Here is a 25584-nt window from a genome sequence, read left to right on the forward strand (position 1 = left end):
CAGCAGCACATTTTAGGAAGGCAGAGGGAATGTTATCAGGAGCATTAGAGCATGGTTTAAGTTTGGAAAGAAGTCTTTTTATGGAGTTAGTAGAGGCAAGTTTGAAGTCGAACAAGGTGGGAGAGCTATTAGTGGGGTTGGATGAGGAAGAGAGAGGGGCTGGAGGGTTAATGTTTAGGAAGGTCCTGGTCAGATCAGAAATAGTTTCTAAAAGAATGAGTTAAAATCAGAGGCTAGATCAAGATCCGATTTGCTTGGGTCAGGACAAGGATTATTTTTGGATTTTGGATTAAGCAGTGAGTTTATTGATTTCCAGAATTGCTTGGGGTTTTTATTGTTGTTGGACTGGAGTCTGATGTAGTAGGACTTATTGTCCTTGGTAATTAGCTGCTTTGCTAGGTTACATTGCTGACTGTATTGGATCAGGGTATTGGGAAGTTTATCTTTTTGGTAGAGCTTCCAAAGTTTGTCCCTTTGGTGCATAATTTTCTTAGTATCTTTGGATAGCCAAGGAGCTGTATTAGTTTTTACCCTCTTGTGTCTAAGAGGGGCAAGGGAGTTTAGAGTGTCTAGAAAGACAGAGTTGAAGTGTTCTATAGAATTGTCAAGAGGAAGGGAGTTTAGTATTTGCCAGTTCATTTGTTTGAGAATGTTTGAGAATGATGTGGGGTTGAAATTACTGAGGTTACGGGTATAAATATATTGCTGTTGGTGAGGGGAAGAGGTCATTGAGCGATAAATGTAAGCTGGGAAATGGTCGCTGATGGAATCAGGAGTTGTGCCAAAGTCGGTTATTTTATTAGGATCAGAAACTAAGATCCAGTCTAAAGTGGAACCAGGGGCATTTACTTTGTTAGGTCAGGTGACTGAGTGAATTATCTGAGAGAAGTTATGAAGGTTGATGGATAGGGAGGGAGAGGTGCTATTAATTTTGTTCCAGTCAATATTTACATCTCCTAAAATATAAGTTTCATACTTAATTTTAGTAGAGGCCCTTAGGAGAATATCCTCAAGGGTTGAGATATTGTTACCAGGAGAGATATAAAGGGCTATTATGCAGATATTTTTGTGTTTATTCATTTTTAGTAGTCCAGCAGTCAATTATGTGTTCTGGAAATGTGGTATTGGAGTTTGGAGGGGTATTAAGGTGAGGTTGGAGTATACTAAAGCAGAGCCACCCCCTGTCTTATTTGGTTGGTCATTTCTGAGAATATTGAATCCTGGAGGTAGGATCTCAGCATCTGAGATATGGGGTTTGAGCCAAGTTTCAGAGATTGCTAAGATGTCTGGTAAGTTGTGGCATAGCCAAGCTTGAAAGAGATGAGCTTTGTTGTTAAATCTCTGGGCGTTCATGGTAAATATTTTTAGGGTGTTGTGGGAGGAACAATGAGGTAGGGTGTGGGTGTTGCAAGTAGGGGAATAGGACCAGGGTTGGGGTGGATATTTCCAGCAAGGGCTAGATTGTTGAAGGAGGTATTCTTTAGCCATTTGAGTTTAAATAATGTGAGTTTTGGAAAATCCAGGAGTAGTTTAGGAGACAGTATCTTAATTGTAGAGGAGAAGATTTTAAGGTGGAATAGGTGAAGTGGGTTGGGCTGTATAAGCGAGGAAGAGATTAAGTAGAAATGTGAGAAGGATTGTAGGTGAAGGTGGGGTTGTGAGGAGGTTATTTTTGTGGGTAATATTACATAAGCAGTGAAGGAGAATGAGTTGGTGTAGTAGAGAGGAATTAGGAAGACAAGGAGGAAGCAATGGGGTGTAGAGAGAGCGGTGACTTAAGAAATACATATTGAAAAAAAGGAGAATGGTATAAGAGGATAAGGAGAAAGGAGGATGTATATGAAGCAGTGAAGGTATAGGAGGGAGAGAGAAGAGGGCTTTAATTGGTTATGGAGGGAGGAAGAAGTGAAGAGAGTTTAAGTGAGAAGGTAGTGATTGGGAGGAAAGGGGAGGGAAAAATTCTATGTTTGTTGGAGAGTGAGGGGGAAGAGGAAGGAGCTGCTATTGGGTAATTAGGTAAGAGGGAGGGGTATGCGATGAATAAAGGTAGGACCCCTGGGGTGGGTGGAATATGGGGGTAGGGTAGGGGAGTAGAGTGAGCCTACAGGGTGAACAGAGCGGGTAGACACAAAAGAAGGAAGGAGCTCAAGAAGAACAATCAGTGGAAGAGTTTTATTAAGGTAAGTTTAGTTATGTATAGATAAGTGGGAATACAGTAGAAAAGCAGATTAGAGAATAGCTGAGAGTATGTTAAGAGCAGGGCTTAAAATAACCAAGTTGAGATGTATTAATATTACAAGCCAGAGGGCTAAATAAATAAGGTGTGGGACTGACTGAAACAAGGTTGCCACCTAGTGAACATGTTATGTATTACAGTGGAAGTTCTATCTGGGAGAAAGGCTGATCAAGGAATTGAGAAGGGAGAAAATACTCAGGAGAAGGGGCTTGTACTAGTGATAAGAGAAAGTATGCTAGCTACAGGGTACAGAGGGCTATGGCTGCTGGCTGTCCTGGCTGTGAAGCGAGCTTTTAATCACCAAAAGTAAAAAATGTCAAGTATATGTTTTACTGCCAGTTTAGGGAGTACACATACATGTTTACTTCTTTACTGGACGGGTGCTAGGATAGCAGTCCAGTGGAGTTCAGGTTATTTTGAAAGGGGTCCGTAGCTGGCAGGTAGACTCTAGGTTTTGGATTTGAAATAGCAGGATGCAAAGCTGGGAACTTTTGAAAGAGAGGGAGAAAAAAAGAAATAAACTTAATACAGGAAGTTATATTATGCAGGTATAGCAATAATTTACATTCATTCAGTACTGCTAAAAGCTATAAATGTAGGTTAAAACAAACACTCAATACAAGCTGTAAATGTAGATTAAAACAAACACTCAATACACTGCAAGAGAGTCCCTGATAAGTCTTTAAATATAAGGCTACTAGGAGAATCTTAGTGATATTGTAGTGCCATTGTTCAGATAAAGAGGTATTAATGTAGGCAAATTCTACCAACTATATTGGCTTTTTATATGCAGGCTGACTAGTAGGCACCTGGGGTACAGTATTTACAGGAGTAATAATATGCACATCCAGCTTTACTAGTGCTGAAGCAAAAATGTAACTTTGACCATGTGTACTATTTCAATACTAATAGGCACATTTACCTTAAGCAGTACACCAAACAAGAACTTTAGGCAGAGTTACTTTCCACATATAGCTTCTTTCATAACTAATAGGGAGGCTGCTGTCTTGTTTTGCCCACGTGCAAAACGCTAAATGGAAGCTATGCACTTTCTTAGAGGCTATTCAAAGCTTAGCTGTATTAAATAAGTTAGCATTTAGTTCCCCTATAGAATCCTTACAAGCATTCTTTCATAGAGGTAGCTTGGCATAAGTGGGATCGGAAATATTGAAAACTGAACTAGTTCCTATGGGTTATTCTTTTGATTTAAAGTTAAAATAAAGTATGATTAAATGACGAGGCGGACATAACAGCTCAGCGTTTCTCATTGTTGAGTTGGAAGCATTCATAAAGCATGGTGCTGTAATGAACGAACAATAAGGTGAATGTTAGGAAAGCGTGGTGCTTTAGATAGCTCCACAGCCTACTTATCTGGAGTAAAACCTTAATTAAGAAAGCCATGGTTAGTGAGTAAAAAATGGCAATGCTTTTGCTTTTGGTCAATGACAGTGAGTATGCCTAATTTTTATCATTCATAAAATGAACAAAACATGGCATTGGCGGTATTCATGCAGATTAAGTAACAGCATGTAACGAGGCTCACATTAATATGCAAGAACCAACATTTTCAGGATAACTTGCAAACATCTACTATTTAGAGCAACTATACTTTGAAAAGTAACTTATCTCTGTCAGAAGAAAACTTGTAAGTTGTTTTCATTTGCATTCTGATCACTACAAATCCAACTCATGAAACAACATATCAACTTGTGTATGCATTTAATATGACTAAAATGTACATATGGTTTTAAAATATCTGACTACTTTCTCATTGAACTGAAAACGGTTTAAGCTGAATAAAGTATACTTCTGTAAAATCTTAGCATAACAGTAGAGGTCCTCTATAACGTTGTGGTATTCCTTACTTAAGGGATCTCCTGCCAAAGATAGCTCATTGTCCGGCAGGTACACCAAAGCCTGTAGAGTTTATAGGCATTGTATGTCACATGTATGCTCTCCATGCAAGGTGTAGGGCAAAAAGGTGATGTACGGACATACACACTTCAGAACTGAAAAGCTCCAGAAGGAACAAAACATTGCTAGGAACCATGGGTAATGTGCATCCAGAAGGAGGAAAAAGAAAAGAATCTGTAGCCAGGAAGACAAAACCAGCAGGGTACAGCACAAGGGGGTGAGGGAGGGAGAGAAAACTGCAAAACCATACTGTTATGGTAAGACTTTACACAACTGTACTATGTCCTTTCTTATCACTGCTGCAGTATTCCTTACTTAAGGGTGAGTGTAAAAGCTCAAGAGTAATGCTCGGAGGAGGGAGGAACTGAAAGACCCCTCTAAAAACCCTTGCAGGATAGCTCTGGCAAAGCCTGCTCTTGATCTGGAAACAACATCCAACTTGTAATGCTTAGTAAAGGTATGGACAGAAGTAGTAGCAGCTTCAAGGATGGAATTGGTATCCAATCCTTTGAAAAAGGCACCATAAGAAGCAACAGCTCTGGTAGAATGAGCCTTTACAAAAGAAGAAAGGTATTTAACATGAAAGGAATAACAAAAAAGAAATAGCCTTAGAAATCCAGGAGGAGTTGATTTGTTTAGAAACAGCCAAAGCCAAAGAGCTGGGATGAAAAGAAAGAAAAAGTTGCTCAGATTTGCTAATAGCCCTAGTCCTATCCAAATACTATCTGAGCTGTCTATGCAAACTAAAGGTGTGAAGAACCCTCTCGTTAACAGACTGCAGAGAAGGAAAAAAGGAGGACAAATTAACAGACTGATTTAGAGACAACTCATTGAGTACCTTAGGCATAAAAGAAGGATTAGTATGAAGACACACCCTGTCCCTGTATAAAACTGAAAAGGGAGGAACAGCCATAACAGCCTGAAAGTCAGATACTCTCCTAGCTGAAGTAAGGACCGAGGAACAGCCATAACAGCCTGAAACTCAGATACTCTCTTAGCTGAAGTAAGGACCGAGGAACAGCCATAACAGCCTGAAACTCAGATACTCTCTTAGCTGAAGTAAGGACTGAGGAACAGCCATAACAGCCTGAAACTCAGATACTCTCCTATCTGAAGTAAGGACCGAGGAACAGCCATACAGCCTGAAACTCAGATACTCTCTTAGCTGAAGTAAGGACCGAGGAACAGCCATAACAGCCTGAAATTCAGATACTCTCTTAGCTGAAGTAAGGACCGAGGAACACCCATAACAGCCTGAAACTCAGATACACTCCTAGTTGAAGTAAGGACCAAAAGAAGAAAAGTCTTCCAAGTGCAATGTTGCAAGGATGCTGAAACACCAGGCTCAAAGGGAGCTTGATTCAATTTTTCAAGAACTAAGCTGAGGTCCCAAGAAAGCAAAACTGGCTTCCTGAAAGGCCTGATATGAAGCACTCCTTGAAGATAATTTTTGACCTCAAACCTAGAGGTCAGAGGAGGAGTCAAGGGCAAACAAGCAGATATCGTTGAGAGGTGAGCTTTAACTGAAGAATATGCCAACCAAGCATGGAGCGAATAACACAAATAAGAGAGAACCAGAGGAATTCCCACTGAAAAGGGATCTTGATTATGAGAGGCACAATACAGAACATCTCTTGCATTTGGCAAATATTATTTCCAGGTAGGGGGTTTCCTGATTTCCAGTAGAACCAGAATCATGTCCTCAGAAAAGGTGTGCCTAAAAGGGATCAAAACCCTATCACCCACAGTGTCAGTTGAAGAGTGGACAAATGAGAATGGATAAAATACCCCTCGGCTTGTGTGAGAGGGCCACCCAGTGAGGTAAATTGTGGAGATTGCCTCTGGTCAGCTGAAAAAGATGGGGGAACCTATGATGTCTGGACCAAAGGGAGTTACCAACAAGATATTGTGGGAGTCTTGCCTGATCTTGTGCAGAACCCTCAGAATCAGAGGAAGGGGAGGGAAGGCATAGAGAAACATCCCCTTCAAAGAAAAAGATGAGGCATCCACCTTCCAAGCCAGTGGACTTGGGATTCTAAAACAGAAGAGTGGAAGTTTTCTGCTCAGGGGATAGGAAAAAGATCTACCTGAGGAATACCCCACCCATGGACAATGTCCAGAAACACATCTCTGTGAATCATTCATTTATGACCCTGTGTGCTGGACCTGCTCAAAGATTCTGAAGGACTGTAGACAACAACAATAGTCATTTGATACTGGACAGCTAGATCACAGACTTGAACAACGAGCCTGTAAAGAAGATAGGACCATGTCCCCCCTTGTTTGCTGACATACACATCACTGTGGTATTGTCTCAGAAAACATTGAGGTGCCCAGGAAGAAAGAGGGAATGAAAAGCCTGAAGAGTAAAAAGGACAGCTCCCATCTCCTTGATGTTGATGTGATCTTACCTCTGATGTGGAGGCTAGAACCCTGGACCTTGAGAGAACTTCAGGAAGCTCACCATTCCCTGTCTAATGCTCCTGAAAGGAGTTCTTGAGATGAGACTAGAGGTTGGAAAAGAAGTCCTGGGATGAGAGGGAGATGATGAATCCACCACTAAAGCTCGAGCTTAAGACAGGGAAGGAAAGGAACTAGGAATGACAATGTTGAAGCATTTGAGGTATTACTAAAGTTTTCTCATCTGGAGCCTGGCCAGAAGCTGGATAGGAATGATGAAAACCATAAACTCGAAATCCCTGAGAAAATCCCTGGCCATGACTGAAGCCAGAGTAAGAAAAGACTGGGAAAAATAATCAGAAAGAGACCTGGTGAGAGGCAGAGATGCCAGCATAGGAATGGACTGGATCCTGCAACCATGAAAAACCTGATCCTGAGAAGGAACCAGGACTGATGTTTGAAAGTTTATGGTGAACCCCAGGCTTTGCAACAGAGAAAGAGTAAACTGGAGGTCCCGAGGAAGAACCTGGGGGATGAAGCTTGAATTAGCAGGTTGTCTAAATAAGGAAAGATCTGAAACCCTGTCATCCTGCAAAAAGCAATGACAGGATCGAGACATTTGGTAAAAACACTTGGGGGAGTAGAGAGGCCAAAGGGCAAAGCAGAGAACTGAAATTGCAAGGAAGAAACAGAGAAATCTAAGAAGGTCCTGAAAAGGGGATGGATGGGGATGTGACGGTAGGCATCTCGGAGATCCAGAGATACTAGAAATGCCTGGGGAAGAAGAAGAGGGAACAAGGTTTGAAGGGACACCATCCAAAAGGAGGGGACCTTTGGAAAGGTATTGAGCTGAGAAAGACTTAGAATTGGCCTCCAGGTGTCTTGCTTCCTGGTTACCAGAAACATTCTGGAATAAAAATCCTTTCTTTCCTGAGCAGGGTGGCACAACTTGAATTATGCACTGGACAAAATGAGCCTGAAGTATCCTCTGGAAAGAAAGGAAGCTGTTTTCAAGGAGGCTGTGGGATGCTCAGAAAGGGAGGAAGAGATTTCCACACCATGAGATAATCCTGTCAGATGATGGGCAGAACCCAAGAGTCTTGTGTGACCCTTAACAAATTGGAAAGGGACAGGAAAGATGAATGGACAAGGGAACCTGGCCAAGGGAAAAAGAAGCATATTGTCAGATGGTATCTGGTTTCACCTTAAAAGGGGGCTTCTGAGAAATATTATTCTGAGTAGTCTTGCCTGGGGGCACATGCCTAGAAACCTTTTTACCCATGGGTGGAAGGGTGGAAGGTGACATGGTTTGTGAACAAATGCAAATTTGGAAGGATAATTCCTGTGAAAATTAGGGAAAGGGGAAACAAAAGTATGTTTCACCTCTTGCAAAACGTTGCCCTTGTTCTGGAGGGGATTAAAAAGTTCAGCAGCAGCAGCAAAGCAAAAAAGGTTTTTATTTTCCAGAGAAGCATCCAGTAATTTAGCTTTAATGTCATCAGGCAAAGCCTGAAGATGAAGCCCAGAGTAATGTCTCAGAACAGGAGCAAATGCAGACTTGAGAAGTGGAATCCAACAAAGAAAAGGCTGAAACCTTCCCTTCAGAACCAGGAAGGTCAAAAACTACCTGAGAAATTTGAGAAAGAACGGCTCAAGCAACCTAGTCATACGAGTCTGGTAACTGATACCCCTAAAAGCCAGTGTAGACCATTTTGCCCAGATGTTCTATGACCATACAACCCTTGTCTAAAGGAAGCAGCTTAGTAGAAGGCAATAGATTAGAGGGTTTGCCCAAAAAGACAGACACCAAAAAAGGATCAGCAGAAGGAGAAATTTACACTTATTAGGCACCTTGTAAAACTTGTCTGTTTTTTGGGGGGTTGAATCTGAGAAGCAGGGGTAATAGAGGTCACTGAAAATGTATTTAGGAGGGCAGCCAGAACTGAAGGAACAGCAGACGGTTTAGGAGACTCCATCTGAAGGAGTTCATAATAACTCTTTTGAATGTCAGAAACCTGAGAGCAATTTCATTTGAAACAGTGTCCCCAAAGGAGAAGGGATCTGAGAACAGTAAGGACTCTTCCCCAGAATCCAGATCCTCATCAGAAGACGCTTGCTCCCTAGGCCTCTTAAGACAACCAGAAGACCGGGGGAGGGACAGGCAGAGAGACCACTTGAGAAGGTTTTAAAGCCATTAAAGTGTTAAACTGTGAGTAAAATCCTGCCATCCACACTGGAGAACTTTAACAATAGGGGAAATATGCTTGTTTTGTTGTTTTTTTTCTTTTGTGGGATGTCTGCACAAAAAAAACATAGGAGGTTTGGACTCCTGCCAACACTCCACCAGCATAGTAGGAATCTCCTCCCGGACTAGGATCTGCAGAATCCCCTTCGGTCACTATGATATAATTAGCTGAGGTTCCCCCTCAATGTCTGGAGCAAAAGTTTGAAAAGCCTCCAAAGATGTGCGAAAAGTTGGATCCATGCCAGCCTCTTACAAGATCATGGCAGAGGAATCTGAGCAACAAATGGATGATCCACTTGGCTTTCATCAACGTTGAGATGCCATTGGGGGTACTGGACAGCAGCCAAATCGACCCTTGTCTTGGCCGGTGGCTGAGTCTCAGGATGGGAAGACTCCACCATAGTTTGGGGTCCAACAACTTTAGACGTTGGTTTTCATGGTAAATAGCTGAGGAAGAGAGATGACTACATAGGGACTTAGGGACAAATACTTAGCAAACAGAACACTGCATATGGGCTTGAGATGCACCCAAACAGAAGAGACACTGTTACTAACTTTATGAGGAATCTGTCTCCCACACTGACATTTTCCCTTTGTGGATGACATGTATACCTAGAACAGCAAAAATAAATGAGAAGATAAGAAAGAACCCCAATGGGGCACTTATCTGAACATGGCTTGATGGTGTTCGGACTGGTGGCAAAGAAGTTCTGAAGTACGTGCATTTGTACATCACCTTTATGCCCCATCCCTTGTGCTGGGAGCATATGTGTAATGTATGATGACTATAAACTATAAAAGCTTTGGTATATTGGACAGACATTGGGCTATCCTTGACAGCGGATTCCTTAAGCAAGGAGTATTGCAACAGTGATATGGAAGGACATAAGAAATTACAAAAATAAATCATCAAATGCAAATGTGCTTGAAACATTCAGAAAAAAACTTAATAGAATGATTAACCATGGTATTAGAGTGTCACATAGATTTGGAATTGCAGAGCTCTGAGATATAATTTAAAAAGAAATCACAGATGAACTGTACTGAGGCCGAAAACAAAATTAAAAAAGCATTTACAGAAACTCAAGGAAAAGCAAAGAATTTAAAGATTAACAGATATTCTACATTCAAAAGGGATCATGGGGTGTTTAAGCTAGTCTGTGTAGTCACTCTTAAAAAGATGTGCTCACTAAATAATGTTAAATTAACTCATTTAGCTAGACTTAGTGGTTTGAGAGCACTGGCATGTGACCAAAGCTAACCTGAAATAATTTCTATAGCCAGGCACCCTAAAGCAGATGCTTTATGTAGATAGACTCAATGTTAGATTAAAAGTAATTTCTTCTGTAGGATTGTGTGGGAGCATTCTGACTGGTACAGAAAGCTGTGTGATGGTTTGCTTGTCTATGTGGCCTCCATGGTTTTCCAGTATGGTATATTTGGTATAGTTATTTTCAGTGAGAATTGTATTTGGCCAACGCCAACTAGTTAAATTTAGTGATTTACATCATTAAAGGCTTCCCATACATGAAATTTATGAGGGTTTGGATGAATGTGTGTGTGTGTGTGTGTGTGTGTGTGTGTGTGTCTGTGTGCACTCATGCACGCTTGTGTGTGTGTGTGTGTGTGTGCGTGTATGTGCGTGTATATGTATGTATATATATATATATATATCTATATATATATATATATATATATATATATATATATATATAGATATAGATATATATATATATATATATATATATAAAAGTTCATAGGTACTTAGTAGGCTATTGATCCGTGAGGATCTTTAGAAGCTTAGCCAGGCATTCCCATGACATTTTTAGCAATTGTAATTTAAGTAAAAATAACCCAAAGTCACAGAACATTTACTTGTGACCCCTAACCAAAAGGTACCATGGTGCTAAACCTAGGGTGATTTTGCTGTTTCCCATCCATTCATCCATATTATGTTTTTAATAGACTGAGGAAAGTACGTTGCTTTATGTGGATAGGAAGGCAGATCCTGCCTTTTAAACCTGGTTGACTTTTTGAAACAGTCACTAGAGCCATTGCAGTCCATTATGTCACTAGAGGACAGAACCCATAAAGTTAAAATCGCTGGAGCAATGTCAGACTCAAAGCCAGTCACAAAGTGGTGTCCCACAGGGATCTGTCCTGGAACCCCTCTTGTTCAGCATTTATTTCTCAGATGTTAAAGCAAACAATTATCACATAGACAGCAACCCACTGAGTACTGAAGTACCTCACCAAGACCAACATATGTCTTATTCTGCCAGACTAAAGAAACTTCAGCTCTATTCAGTATCATACCGCCTGACCATGTCCAATCAGGATCTGATGGAAAATCCAAGTCCATCAGGCACAAGTATGAATAGGACATGCTGGAGAGATAGATTCATAACCCAGAGGCTTCCCATGCTTTGGAACAAGATCCCAGTTCATATTAAGAAATCTTGATGAGTGGATGGGAGTGTGTCACTACTAGACACAGATGAAACTATTCCAAAGAAGTGGCATTCTCTGTGATACATATCTCTCCCTTCAACATGTTATATTTATGTTGCAAAACAGATTAAGCTCTCTTGAACAGGCATTTATGCCACCACTGGACTTGCAACTGTGCAGTAGATATGAGAGAACAGGGTTTGTGTAGCCTCTGTATGTGTGTTTGCTACTCAGTAGCCTGTTTGATAATAAGAACAGAGACTAGGCTTTGAGACAGTCAGTGTAATTTTTTTATGATTTCAGCTCTTGATATTCTTAGTGAGAAAGTGTTATGGTCATTCAAGTTGTGTTAAGTATTTGGACAGATACATACTAAAGGGGGCATTATACAAAATGATCGACCTAATAAGTGCTGAATACAGTGGAATGATCACAACTCAGGATCTAGACACCATACCCTTCCTAATAAGCTGCACAATGGAAAAGGACTTTCTTACAAAAGTGGATACATGAAGATCAAAGAAAAGCTTGTTGTCAAGATTAGTTCCCAGGTCCCTGACAAAAGAATACATTTTTAGGGGTATGTTGAGAATGTGATAGTTACAGTGCTTGCCAAAAGAAACCATTATACATTTTCTTGGCATTTAATTTTAGACTATGCTTATGACATTAGCTATTTGTTTGGGAAAGGCCCTCTTAGAGGATTTTATTACCTCTGGAGAGCTTGTGATGGAACCACATTTACAGTCATCTGCAAATTCAGTCAGCCATAAATAATTAAAATTAGCTTTGATTTCCAAGAAATGAATGCCAAGTAGAAGTGGCCCAAGGATGGAGCCTAGGGGTACACTACTAGTTTCAGGTCATTTGGAGAAGGTAGAGCTGCCCATCCTAATGTCCTGAGTTCGATTGTGAGCCAGTTTGCTATACAAGTTACAAAGAGATTAACTGAAAGAAACGGTCATGTCAGCAAACAGAAATGTTTGCTGACACGACTGTTTCTTTCAGTTTATTGTTTGGTTTTGCTGTCTGTTTCTGCTTACTTGTTACAAAGAGATTAACATTTAGCTGGGATAGTTTATCAACAATACCTGAGTGTGGGATGGTTTCAAATGCCTTTGTGTGGTACACATATGCAGTGTGTTCCAATTTTCCCTCATTCATTGCTTCAGTAACGTTTTTGAAGAAGTCAACCAGGTTAAGTAGGCAGGATTTGCCCTTGATAAACCAAACTTGGTTGGGTAAAGGGTTTGTAGGTTACCTATGTCCTTATTTATTAATTCCATATTAATTCCATAATGATCCTCTCCATAGCCTTATCCATAATAGAGATGTAAGTGCATTTATGTTAGTACTGGGGTGTGGAACATAAATGTGAAGACCGAGTAAATGTAAATCCTTCTGCTCAGATAAGTAATACATTTAAAATATCTCATCATCTGCATCTTCCAGAGGTGAGGAATTGTGGTTAAAACACTGGCAAATCATGGCTCATAAAATACCTTAACAGTATAGCTACTTGCAGAACTACAAAATATTTGTTCTATATACAGGGAAGGACCATGTTTTGCTGTTCTGTGAGTTCCTGCACAATTAACAGTTTGTGTTTAAATAATTCCAAATCAGCAGTGAAAACAGAAACATGATGTCTTGGTTGGCTTTTCAAGCTACCATTACACTATACATGAAAATTACAGTCACATGACTAATACTGATCAGTAGTCAGAAGTCTGATCATTAAGTATTGGACTGACAGCGAAACAACTGAAACTCATTGTTTCATTGTTAATAAAAAAAATACTGGAAAGCAGATAAAATATAATGCCTTTTATTGGACCAACATAGGATTTGCAGTTAGTTATGCTTTCAGGCTAGCAGCAGTCCTTCATCAGGCATTATCAAGGTTAGTTATAGTTCCAAAATATCCACATGTGCATAGAAAAAAGAAGTACATCATTTATTTCCAGTTAGTTACAAAATACAGTGAAAATGCCACTGTGGAAATTAAAATGTATAATTGGACATTTAGTATGACTTTACACATCCAAGATAAAGAGACACAGGGCATGCGTGTGTGTGTGTGTGTGTGTGTGTGTGTGTGTGTGTGTGTGTGTGTGTGTGCATGGGGGGAGGGGTAATGAAAGAGAGAGAAAAAGAGAAAGAGAGAGAGGAACTAATCCTGAAACAACAGAAGACCAGGTCAAGGCCCTGGTATAAAATTCAGAGTTGTACTTGTTAAATTAGAATCCGTGTTCCTTTAGCAAAAGAAATAACAACTTAATAGACTTCACTGTTAAAGCCTTTTTGTAGGGGACTCCTCCACCAATCCAGTGTGTGAATGGATCTGAAGTACTGCTATACTCTCAGCTATTTAAGTATACTGATTGTAGGATCACTATATCTCAGAAAAAAGTAAACTCACCTAGACTCCACAATATCTATCTATAAAAGAAAAATAAGACAAACTGCTCATTTGTGATTATACACCCGACAGCCAGTTGCACCTGCAAATACTGACAAAGAGTTAAACAAATGGTGACAGTAAGTCTACAGTAATCTGTTCAGTTAATATAAATGCTTCTTGTCATCTAGTTAGCAGGTTTTTCAGAGTTTACAGCTGTCTGGATATGGCATAAATGTTATTTGCATTACAACTTGCTTATTTGCTCAGCTTGTCAATGCAAGCATTGCAATTCTGCAACAGTAAGCAAGCCATTTTCAGAAAGGAAAGTAAAAAAGTAATAATATTGTTGATTTACTATGATTAAAATAATGCAATTCCATTTTTAAATGCAGACATTCCCAAAATGTAATGGTATTTAATATGCAGTTTCTTAGTTTTGTCCATATTTGTATATGTAAACAGAAGGCAGAGTGTAAATTCAGAGCACCAGTAAAACAAACTTGCAATAGAGAATTACTAAATACAAGAAAAAACATACTTGTATTAAGCCTGTAATTTGCATAACTATTCAGTTAGTATCCTTGTTTTACTAATGTTCTTCACTGATTGTGAAATAAAAAATAATAACTTTGACTATAAAGAAGTAAATACTGTTAAATATTTATTGCTATATTTATATAAACACTACTAGTGAAGAACATTTTAAGATATAATTTGGATACAGACATAGTATTGAGAGCTTTATAAAATGTGCATCTATACGTATTCTCTTATAATAAATAAAAACAACTTTTGGGACCAAAGTTAAGTTCCATATGGCATACCTTCCACCAAACAACTGCATTCCTAAGAGGGCAAAGACCACGGTGAAGAGGAAGAGCAGGAACAGAAGGCTGATGATGGACTTCATGGAGTTCATTAATGAAACCACTAGGTTGCGTAAAGATGCCCAGTATCTAAAAAATACAAACAAGGAAGTAGACGTGGTTAGACAGTATGCCATTCAAAACTGTAATCATCCTGTCTCTGCTTAACATTTCTGTATTTTTTTTTTGCATACCTTACTATTCGCATGCATTCTTTATTAATTTGACCATCAGTAATGAATAATGGACTTCAAAGTTTTTCTCCTACATTAAACCCAGACACACTGTGGATGTAGGACAATTCAGTAAATGTGGTCAGCCTAATATAGAAGTCTATCATGATGTACAAAAAAGTACTTTCATCTGTGAATTGTACCTGCACACATTACCAGTTTTGCTGCAGTTTGGATGAATTTCCCAATACTCTCTGCTGACTATGAGAAAGGTCTAGTAAATGAACTAGAATTAATATTTCTCCTCAACATAATTTTCTACCTTGTCAGTACAGTAAGCAAAACAACACTGTCCACTGAAGACCTCTTCTAGTGTTTTCAGTCCGCTTAGAAACATCAATCTGGTTTAGTTAACATAATGACATCTCACCACTACGTATATAACCATGAATTACAGCTGGCACACCAATATAACTTACATGGCACATCAAATCTACCTGAAACATATAACTAAGGCAAACAGTTTTAAGGTGCTTTAATCTACCACTGCAGCCACTACTAGTAAACCGAATTTGTCAAAGTGATCAGTCAATCAGTTACACCCCAAACTTCTTAATTTCTCTAGCATGTCGAAGGGCCAGATGCTGGCGTCCTCTCCTGTCCAGTTGGTGAATCTGGGAATATTGAGGCAATGTTACAATTGCCTCATGTACCTCCTCCCACATAACACAAATACTTGCGAGAGAAGCAGCTATTTAGCCAAACTGGAGGTTGAGCTCTCTCAACTCAGGACTGGCAAGACCAGACAGGAGGAGAAGGCAACTACACACACCACAAAACCAGTCTCACATAAAGCTATCACAACAATGAATCAAACACATAAACATGCAAAGACATACTCGGAGGCTCTGAGCAAAAATTTACCTAAACAACAGAGGCCTCCAAAGCAGACACCCAAGCAACCGCCACCTCATGACACACCACAGGCAACACATACAACACAAAATCAGTGTGCAAAGCAGTCACAGCCCTTAAGGCCAAATACAACACCAAACATACTTGTCATAGGTGACTCCATAGTCAGACACACTGACGTCCCACTCACCAGGCTGAACAAGGAGAGGGTCACAGTAAGCTGCCTGAATCCGCCACATAACACAAGCACTCTGGTCTCCACAGCAAGTACAAATATGACACAGTCATTGTCCATGCTGGTGTGAAGACTACATGAAAAGAGACATAGAGGAGCTCTCTGATTATGTAGCCCAGGCAGGCTGAGCAGCATCCTTCCTTCACCAAGAATGATGCTACAACATAGAGACAAGATGATCAGCTTTAACAATTGGCTTAATTTCTGGTGTCATTCAAAGTGGATCCAGTGTCTGTCTGCCTGGGATGACATGCTTGACAAGCCACGCTGCTTCACAAGGGACGGCTTGCACCTGTCACCCCTGGGATTCCGGATATTGGCTAAGGCTCTTGCCACCCCCGTATTGCCTTTTTTAGGCAATGCTCAAATTCTAAACCTACCACCCTAGAAAACAAAAATGGGAAGAAACTAAGGGTAATGCTGCTCAATGCCAGAAGTCTAAATCTCAAAATGCAGGCCCTTCTCAGTATGGAGAACATCGATGTCTGTGCTGTGACTGAAACCTGGTTCAAGGCTCCTGAGAGCACCCGGCACTATCAGGTTTTACCTCATATCATGCGTCGCCCGAAACCCGGACCACACCACAAAAGGAGGTGTATCCATATTCATCAAGGATACCCACACCACCAGGTTGGTGGCAATGCAGAAACCATCCAGGTGCAATTAACCATAGGCAAAACTGCTCTACAATTTGTAGCATGCTACAGGCCACCCTCTCAAACTCAGGAACCCCACACAGCCTTCCTGAAGACACTGGAAAGTATAAAAGTATCTCCAAACACCATTATATTGGGTGACTTCAACTACCCGAATATAGACTGGGAACATTACTCAAGCCCAAACTTTCTAGCCCAAAGGTTCCTGGAGATCATAAATTCAAATGCCATGGAACAACTAGTCACCGTTCCCACAAGAGGAGAAAATATACTAGATCTCATCATCACAAACATGGGGACAAAATGCTCCACACGAAGTATATCCCTCATTGGTGAGATCAGATCATAAACTAATCTCACTGGATATCCACATCCCGCCCACCCCAAACAAAAAGACCACAGTGAAGAACTTCTCTAAAGCAAACTTCACACTACTCAAGACTGGTGTGGTATGCTTCAAGACCCCGAGCCAGTGGAAACCACAAACACCTCCAGGACTGCATGGATCAGGCAATTCCTAATAAAACCAAGACTCTTTCCATGGACCCCAGCCATAAACAAACTTTACAATAAGAGGAGAAAGCTGTTACATGATAGAGCAAAATCCATAAAAGAGAAGACACCCTTGATCATCATTAGTAAAAAAAATACGAGCACTCATAAAATCATCCAAGGCCAACTTTGAGAGATTCAAAGACAATCATAAGGCCTTCTTCAGCTATGTTAGAAACCTGGGTGGAAACTCCCAGATATGCTCAGAATTAGTCCAAAATGATACAAAATCACTGAACCCACAGACATTGCCAACATACTGGCAGACAGGTTCAGTGCAAACAAAGGAGAGATAACTATCCCAGCAGTGCAGCCTCCCAAACATCTCCAATGCGCAGGTGAAAGCTGCTCTCTAAAGCTAAAACACAGCATCAATGGGACCGGATGGTGTACAAACTCAATGAGGAACTAAACCCAGGCAGCTGTTTAATCTTAGCCTTACCACAGGATCAGCAACTGTGGTCCCACTCCACAAACCCCATAAGCTTAACAAGCCTGGTCTGCAAAGCTATGGAGAGGATCATAATGGAACTCATAAACAAAGACATAGGGGACTTGCAGACATTGGACCCGACCCAGTTTGGCTTTGTCAAGGGCAGATCATGCCTTTTGAACTTGGTCGACTTCTTCGAAACAGTCACCAAGGCCATTGATGAGGGAAAGGCAGTACATACAGCCTACCTTGACCTTGCAAGAGCAATACCCCACTCAGGTATTATAGAGAAACTTACCAGCTTAAATGTAAACCCATATGTCACAAGATGGGTTGCAAACTGGCTAAAGGACAGAACCCACAGGGTTAGAATAGCTGGCGCAATGTCAGACTCCAAGCCGGTCACAAGTGGTGTCCCACAGGGCTCAGTCCTTGGCCCCCTGTTGTTCGGCATCTACTTCTCAGAAGTACAGGCTAACATAGGAGGACTATGGCTGACAAAGTTTGCAGATGACTGCAAACTGGGAGCCATAGTGGAAAGTACATCGGACATAGATATCCTTCAGAGGGGTCTCACGGAAACTGATAGCTGGTGCCAGAGCCATGGCCTGAAGTTAAATGCCAAAAAATGTATAGTCATACCCTTTGTGAAAAACAAGGTAACTCCAAGCTACCATATAGGTGGCAATCCACTAAGCACAGAAGAGGTTATCAGGGACCTGGGGACCCAGGTTGACAGTGGCCTTTCTTTTGACACTCACATTGCTAAAGTGGTTAGAAAACCCTTCTACATTGCCCACCTGATCATGAAGGGATTCACATCCAGATCAAGTGAGGTCATTGTTCCCCTGTACTCTTCACTTATCAGACCAATGATCGATGTATCTCACCCGACACCTGCAGCAATTGGAGAGACCCCAAAACGTCCTCACCAAAAGGATAAAGGGACTCCAAAATCTGTCATATGCTGCCAGACTGAAGAAACTCCAGCTCTATTCAGTCGCATACCGTCTGCTCAGAGGTGAACTGTGCCTGACATACAAGGCCATGTCCAACCCGGAATTAATGGACATGCTCCACCTCAAAAAATCCAAATCTACCAGATCCACTAGAGCAAGCAACTTAAACCTTAGCACGGATATAAATAGAACATGCTGGAGGGATAGATTTGTCACCCAGAGACTCCCTATGTTGTGAAATAAAATACTGGTCCATGTGAGGCAGAGCACCTCGCTGGCTCTGTTCAAGAGAAATCTTGACCGGTGGATGGGAGATCGTAGGTTTACCCCGGGAATCATCTCTGTGTCACTGCTGGACAGAGGCACAACAAACTAATGGGCACAGTATTTTTTAACATAAGGGGTGGTGTAAGCCACAAAAACTCTGGGCTAGGCTTATAAATGCCTTGGGGCAGATAGCCTAGTATAAACCTATGAACCTAATACCAATGTAACTCCAAAGCTAAGCATGCCCTATCAATGGAACTGCTTTCAGGATCATTTATCATTGAAGAGCTGTATTGCTCTATATATTTTTCCTCTGATATGATTCAGGCAGCTTGCAAATACAATCTGAATCGAAAACTTGGAAGCAGTAATATGATGGACACACAGCACACTACAAATATTAACAAATAACATAAGAAAACTTTTCTTTAAATAGTCATCAAAGCTACCTCAATCAGTTTAAGATGTAATATAAAGGCACAAAACATTATTTCTCATAAATGCTTAATTTAATACCTGCACTAATAGTACTGAGATGTTTTTTCTCTTGGAAATAGATGTGTTCTTTATGTTATAATTAGTGTCTACAGTGTTTGCCCAGTACAATAGAAATGTTTTCAACCATCAAATATTTATTTATTCATTCATTCATTATTTGTTGACATTTGTTTACTGGTAAAGTCTGACTGGGTACATGTGCCCTTTCTTGGTAGAGGCCCAGGGTGAAAAGCTCCAAGGTATCATATTTAATGCAATCAGTATTTACAATAACAAATGTTATAATGCAGTTTCAGTGAATAAGCACAATAGTCAGTACAATAACATTTGTACTGATATTCACAAACATTAAATTCACAAGCCTTGTACTAGGACTTTACAGATGGAAGAGTGGTGTATAAAATAGGTATGAGTAAATTAAGAAATACAGCAGAGAGAGGTATTAGAGAGGATAAGGAAGTTTGTGTGATTTGGTTGTGGTAATTAGAAGTAGGTGTTGTAGTTTATGAAGTGCAAGAAAGTGAGGCAGTAGAAGGGGAAATGCAGGTTAAGTGATTTAGTGCTTTAAAGGGAGGTATAAGAAAGTTGATGAAGGTTGTTAGACAGCTATGTTCCTGACGAGGAGCAGGGACAAAGCCAGGAGGCAGAGAAGTCGTCTTTCTATAATGATTTGAAAATATGCAGGCATGTGATACACCTGACTGATATAAGAATTGTATTCCAAGTTCTAGATACACTATTGGAATAGAAAGTGAACCCAGTAGCCCTTTGTGGTTTGAAGATGGTAAGCAGTTGTATTTATTTATTTATGTATGTATGTATGTATATGTATTTATTTATTTAACATTTGTTGACAGGAAAGTCAGATTAGGACAGACCCTATTTTCAGTAGAGGCCAAGGGAGAAACTCTCCAGTTGTTTATTATTTGACTAAAGGGGGTGCTTAGGAAGATGTTACTGGAGTAGGGGTTAAATTGCTGGGCAGGCAGATGGAGTATAATGATTTTATAGGTTAAGGTGAGCTGAGTATAATATAGGTGGAGAGGAAGCGTGAGCCAGTTAAGTGTTTTTAGTGCTAAACAGTGGAAGATCTGGTAAGGTTTTTTGCAAGCAAATCTGGCAATGCTGTTATAGCACTGCTACTGCTCAAGTTTAGAACTAAGTGAGGCTTGTAGGTTGGTTATAATAGAGGGTCAATATAGGAAAAAGGGTACGAGGTAAGTTGTAAGTGGTATGTAGTAGCAAGAGTTACCTTAGCAGAATCTGTAAGAAATTTCTTTACCCTTTATAGGGTGCCTGTTTTTTTTTAGGTTTTCTTGATGCTGCTGTGGATATGTAAATTGAATTTAAGATTGTCGTCGACTGACTGTCATGCCAATTAGTTTTGTAGGTGGGGTAACTTCATTATTTAAGGAAGAACTTTTAAAGTTGTTTTTTTTTCATGGTAATGTGATTTTGGAAAAAAGAGAAGTAATTTAGTGTTTTTGAAATGCAGTAACAGGTGATTATCTTGTAGTCAACTTTCAACAGAATTAAAGGCTTTTTGAGTAATTCTCTGAATATGTATTAGGTTTTCAGAAATCCATACAGTGTATTGTGTGAGGGAAGCTTGCTGAGAGGATTTATGTACATTGTTAGTAAATACTTTAGGGTGGCTGCAGTGGTGCAGCGGTTAGCGTTGCCACCTCACAACAAGAGGTTCTCCGGTTTGATTCTCGGTTGGGCTGCCTTCTGTGTGGAGTCTGCATGTCCTCCGTGTGGTTGCGTGGGTTTCCTGTGGGTGCTCTGGTTTCCTCCTACATCCCAAAGACATGCTGTAGGTGGACTTGACACTCTAAATTGACCCTAGGTGTGAGTGCATGCATGTGTGTGCTTTCTGTGGAAGGTTGGGTGCCGGGCTGGCAACTCGACACTGTAAAACTCCACTGTCAATCATGAGCGGACAGGTGATCCACTGTGGTGACCCCCTAACCGGGAAAAAGTACTAACAGGAAAGAAGGGAAAAATGTCGAGGGGCATTTAACAAACTAGTATCTATTTGTTAACTAGTTGTTAAAATAACCATTAGAAACTGAACCATAAACAAATCAAGCAATTGAAATAGAATGTTGAAAATCTTGCAAAGAAAAAAAAAATAAACTAAAAAACATTCTAAAAAATTACCACAAACATTCATTTGGGATGGATTTATTCTGAAGAAGTTCTGAAATTAAAAAAAAAAAGCAACCAATTTACGTGTCCTTGGTATAATTTTTGAGAACAATTTTTGCTTTTGTTTGTAACCATTAGAAATGTTGAGACCTGCTAGAACAAGTCCCAAAATATGGAGACTAAATGGCCAGAAGATCAGACTTACATATACATAAGCTTGTTTCCTCTGTATTCCTTGATCTCTCTAAAGCTTTTGATCTGGCCTTTTCTCTGTGGTATGGCAATCTAGGAATTGAAATATATATAAGTTTGGGGGGTGGGGGCTTGCCCCCACATGGGGGGATGCATGTGAGGCTCGCCTCTCCAAAAAAAGTTTTAAGGAGAAGAGCAAGTTACAGAATTCGCTCTTCTCCTCGTTTTCTTTTTTTTTTTCTTGGTTTGTCGGCAATCAGCATTTCGAATGCCAACATTTCAATAGGGAGCCAATTGTTAAATCACAGTAGTGTAGGTTGTGATAGCCCAAAGGAAGATAGTTGGTAGAGGAGTTTTTGGTGAGAGGCCAGATCAAAAGCTTCAGAGAGATCAAGGAATACAGAGGAAAGAAGCTAGCCTCCATCTCTGGCTTTGTTAATAGTATCCATGAAACTTAATAAAGATGTGGAAGAGTTATTGGTAGGTCTACAATCACGCTATGTGTGTGTGTGTGTGTCAGGAGCTCTTCCTGAAGCATATGCAAGACACTGCTTGTGAATGTACTTCTCCACAATTTTTGACAAATGAGATATTATTGCAATAGGTCTGAAATTAGAAATATCAGATGAAGTTCTTTCCTTATAAAGGGGGGTGATGAAGAACTTTTTCAATACAGAAGGAACATATGATTCCTTGATAGATCTGTCAGTTGGAGGAGACACGGGATAGGCTAAGAAACTGATAGTCAGTTGGAGATATTTTGCTAGGACATTATCTACTGAAGGACAACAGGTTTTATAGTTTAAGAGGTACCGATTTGATGTAGGAAGTTTGGGATAGGTTTTAGGATGAAACAGTTGATGTTTGCTGTGCAAGGAGAAGGCATGTCAGGATTCTTGGGAGGAAAATCTTTAGTAAGGGCTTTAAGATTTTCTATAGAATGTGTGTTACATTGAGCAGCTGTTTTGGAGAGTGTGTTTTCAGGGTCAGGATTAGCAGTAGTGGATGTTCCAAGGTGGAGTATATTATTAATTAAAGATCATAACTTTTTAGGGTTGGAAGACTGATTTAGTACTGGGTTACTGACGTAGATTCTCTTGTCTGTGATTATCTGTCTTTTAGTATGGAAATGTTGCTCTTTAAAGTGCTGTAGGTTTTGGTGAGATAACCAATCTTTCCAAACCCTATCTTTTTATAAATTAGGTGCCAGCTTTGAGTGGATAACCAAGGAGTTTGGTTAGTCTTTATTCATTTTCTTTTAGTTGGAGCCAGACTATTGTGGATTTTCAAGAAAAGTGTGTACAGCTTCATCGAGTGGAATATTTTTCAGAACAGACCAGTTAAAGTAACTTAGAATTCTGATAAATGTATCAGGGTTAAAATTAGTGAGTTACAGGAAGTTCTAAGTAAGCATTGTTTGACATGATGGGTACCGATTTTGTTTACATATACAGGGAGGTGTTCACTGAGGAATTCAGAGGGAGTGCCACTGGCGACACAGTGGAATTGGACACTAATATCCAGACCAGAATTGAGCTACTGCTTCTGCATGGTTATAACTTGTGGGGGAGAAAAGGAGGCGAGTCAATCGAAATAGGTTTAGGCTAGTTGATGGACAGTTTTGGAGATAACCTGCCAATCAAAATCACCATCATCTAGGATTATCTTTACATTATAAACTTTATGTGAGATCAGTTTAGGATGGTTTCTTGGGCTGTAGCATTATTACCTGGGGAAAATACAAAGTACCATAATGCGCAGTTACTCATGGTTATTTAGTTTAAGATGGAAGATGATCAGTTCAGCATTACAGAATTTGGGAAAAGGTTTAATGTAGGATAGGATTTCAAGATAGACAGGTTATAGAAAAGCTACACCACCACCTTGTTTTTTTTTTTTTTTTTTTTTGAGTTCTATCAGCCTTGATGATAATATTAGCAAGGAGTGATATTTCAGAGCCAGGTATATGGAGTTTTAGCTGTATTTCAGTTATCAAGAATATCTGGAGTATTTTGGGAGATCCAAGTATAGAGTTCTGAAATTTTATGCTGTATTTAAGGAAATGAATTTAAGCTATTTGAGCGAGTTTGAGATAGGTGGATTTGGTTTTGATGGTTTTGGTAATGGTGGTGTGATCCCTGTTTTGGAAGGAGCTAGGTGGGCTGAGTAGGAGGAGGAGTTTAGTTGGGCTGAGTTTTGAAGGCTACTGGGAAGTTAGGATGAAAGGAGGGGCAGGGGTTGGGATGAATAATCCCACATGTAGTTAAGAGAACATTGGATATGTTTGGTAGGTTTGTTTTTGTTTAACTGTAGCAGTTTTATGTTGGTATGATAGGTATGAGGATTTTGTAATTTGAATTAGAAGTATAGAATAGGTGAATCTTTGTGCATACTGGAAGCGATTAGTGGTGAATTTGGGTGATTTGAATGGTTTGAGGTGGAGCACATAGTGGGAGAAATGTGTACAAGATTGAGTGGTGCATCGTTAAGTTGTAAGGTGATAAAACAGGAACAGTAAGGATGCAGTAATATTTAAGAGAAGGATGGTATGTAGCTTTGTAAAGAGATATGTCAGAAAAAGAGGAGCTAGAACACTGGAGTATAAAGATAGGAGGTATAGGAGTAGATAGCTGAGTGAAGTGGATGTTGTGTGAGTTGTGATCACTGTGATTAGTTAATATAAAGAAGAAGGAAAGTTAAAGTGCTTAAATGCAGACTGATGGTTTAGGAATTGTGTGTGCATTGTTGTGCCCAGGGTATGTCTATATTTATGCGTATGCCTTTAACAGGGGAAGGAGGTAGGTGGAGTTCAAGGTGGAAAATAATTCCTGCAAATGTAATACCATGAGGGATGGCAGGGGAAATTGGGGGTGGGAAGGGAGTGTAACAGTAAACATTTCCAACATTAGCAGGAGGAGTCTTTATCTGTTATGCTATTGGTAAAACAATTTTATGTAATAGGAACATTAGCCTAACACATGCCTTGGAAGCACAAGGGATAAGCTACTCCAGGCTGCAGTTACAATGACTAAAGTATGAATCTACAGTTGAGTTTTCCTCAGACAGTTACAATTTCACGACCAACTGAGTGCAGGAAAGTTTGCAGACAGGATTGGAACAAACTAAATTTGGCTGCGAGAGCAGCAGCAGCAAGAGCATAACCAAGTACCTGAAGGAGAAAAAGGCCTTCCTGTTAAATAAAATATATTGCTTAAGGTTGTAAACATTATAACCAAGTACCTGAAGGAGAAAAAGGCCTGCCAGTTATATAAAATATATCGTTTAAGGTTGTAAACATTATAACCAAGTACCTGAAGGAGAAAAAGGCCTTCCTGTTAAATAGAATATATCGTTTAAGGTTGTAAACATTATAACCAAGTACCTGAAGGAGAAAAAGGCCTGCCAGTTATATAAAATATATTGTTTAAGGTTGTAAACATTATAACCAAGTACCTGAAGGAGAAAAAGGCCTGCCAGTTATATAAAATATATCGTTTAAGGTTGTAAGCATTATAACCAAATACCTGAAGGAGAAAAAGGCCTGCCAGTTATATAAAATATATAGTTTAAGGTTGTAAGCATTATAACCAAGTACCTGAAGGAGAAAAAGGCCTGCCAGTTATATAAAATATATTGTTTAAGGTTGTAAACATTATAACCAAGTACCTGAAGGAGAAAAATGCCTGCCTGTTATATAAAATATATCATTAAAGGTTGTAAGCATTATAACCAAGTACCTGAAGGAGAAAAAGGCCTGCCTGTTATATAAAATATATTGTTTAAGGTTGTAAACATTATAACCAAGTACCTGAAGGAGAAAAAGGCCTGCCAGTTATATAAAATATATTGTTTAAGGTTGTAAGCATTATAACCAAGTACCTGAAGGAGAAAAAGGCCTGCCTGTTATATAAAATATATCATTAAAGGTTGTAAGCATTATAACCAACTACCTGAAGGAGAAAAAGGCCTTCCTGTTATATAAAATATATAGTTTAAGATTGTAAACATTATAACCAAGTACCTGAAGGAGAAAAATG

General features: G+C 39.8%; 1 protein-coding gene across 4 annotated transcripts in view; it reads right to left on the reverse strand.

Annotated features, from left to right (window-relative positions):
- The window catches only part of LOC122813204 (voltage-dependent R-type calcium channel subunit alpha-1E-like), a 4399719-nt gene that overhangs the window by 1595352 nt on the left and 2778783 nt on the right, over positions 1-25584 (reverse strand). For all 4 annotated transcript variants that reach the window (XM_044085387.1, XM_044085385.1, XM_044085384.1 and 1 more), the window contains one exon: positions 14475-14606. In XM_044085387.1, coding sequence (XP_043941322.1) covers positions 14475-14606 — 132 coding nt within the window. The remainder of the gene's footprint in view (positions 1-14474; positions 14607-25584) is intronic.

The sequence above is a fragment of the Protopterus annectens genome, chromosome 10.part0 (genome assembly GCF_019279795.1).
Source record: "Protopterus annectens isolate FY-2018-M chromosome 10.part0, PAN1.0, whole genome shotgun sequence".
NCBI lineage: Eukaryota > Metazoa > Chordata > Ceratodontiformes > Protopteridae > Protopterus > Protopterus annectens.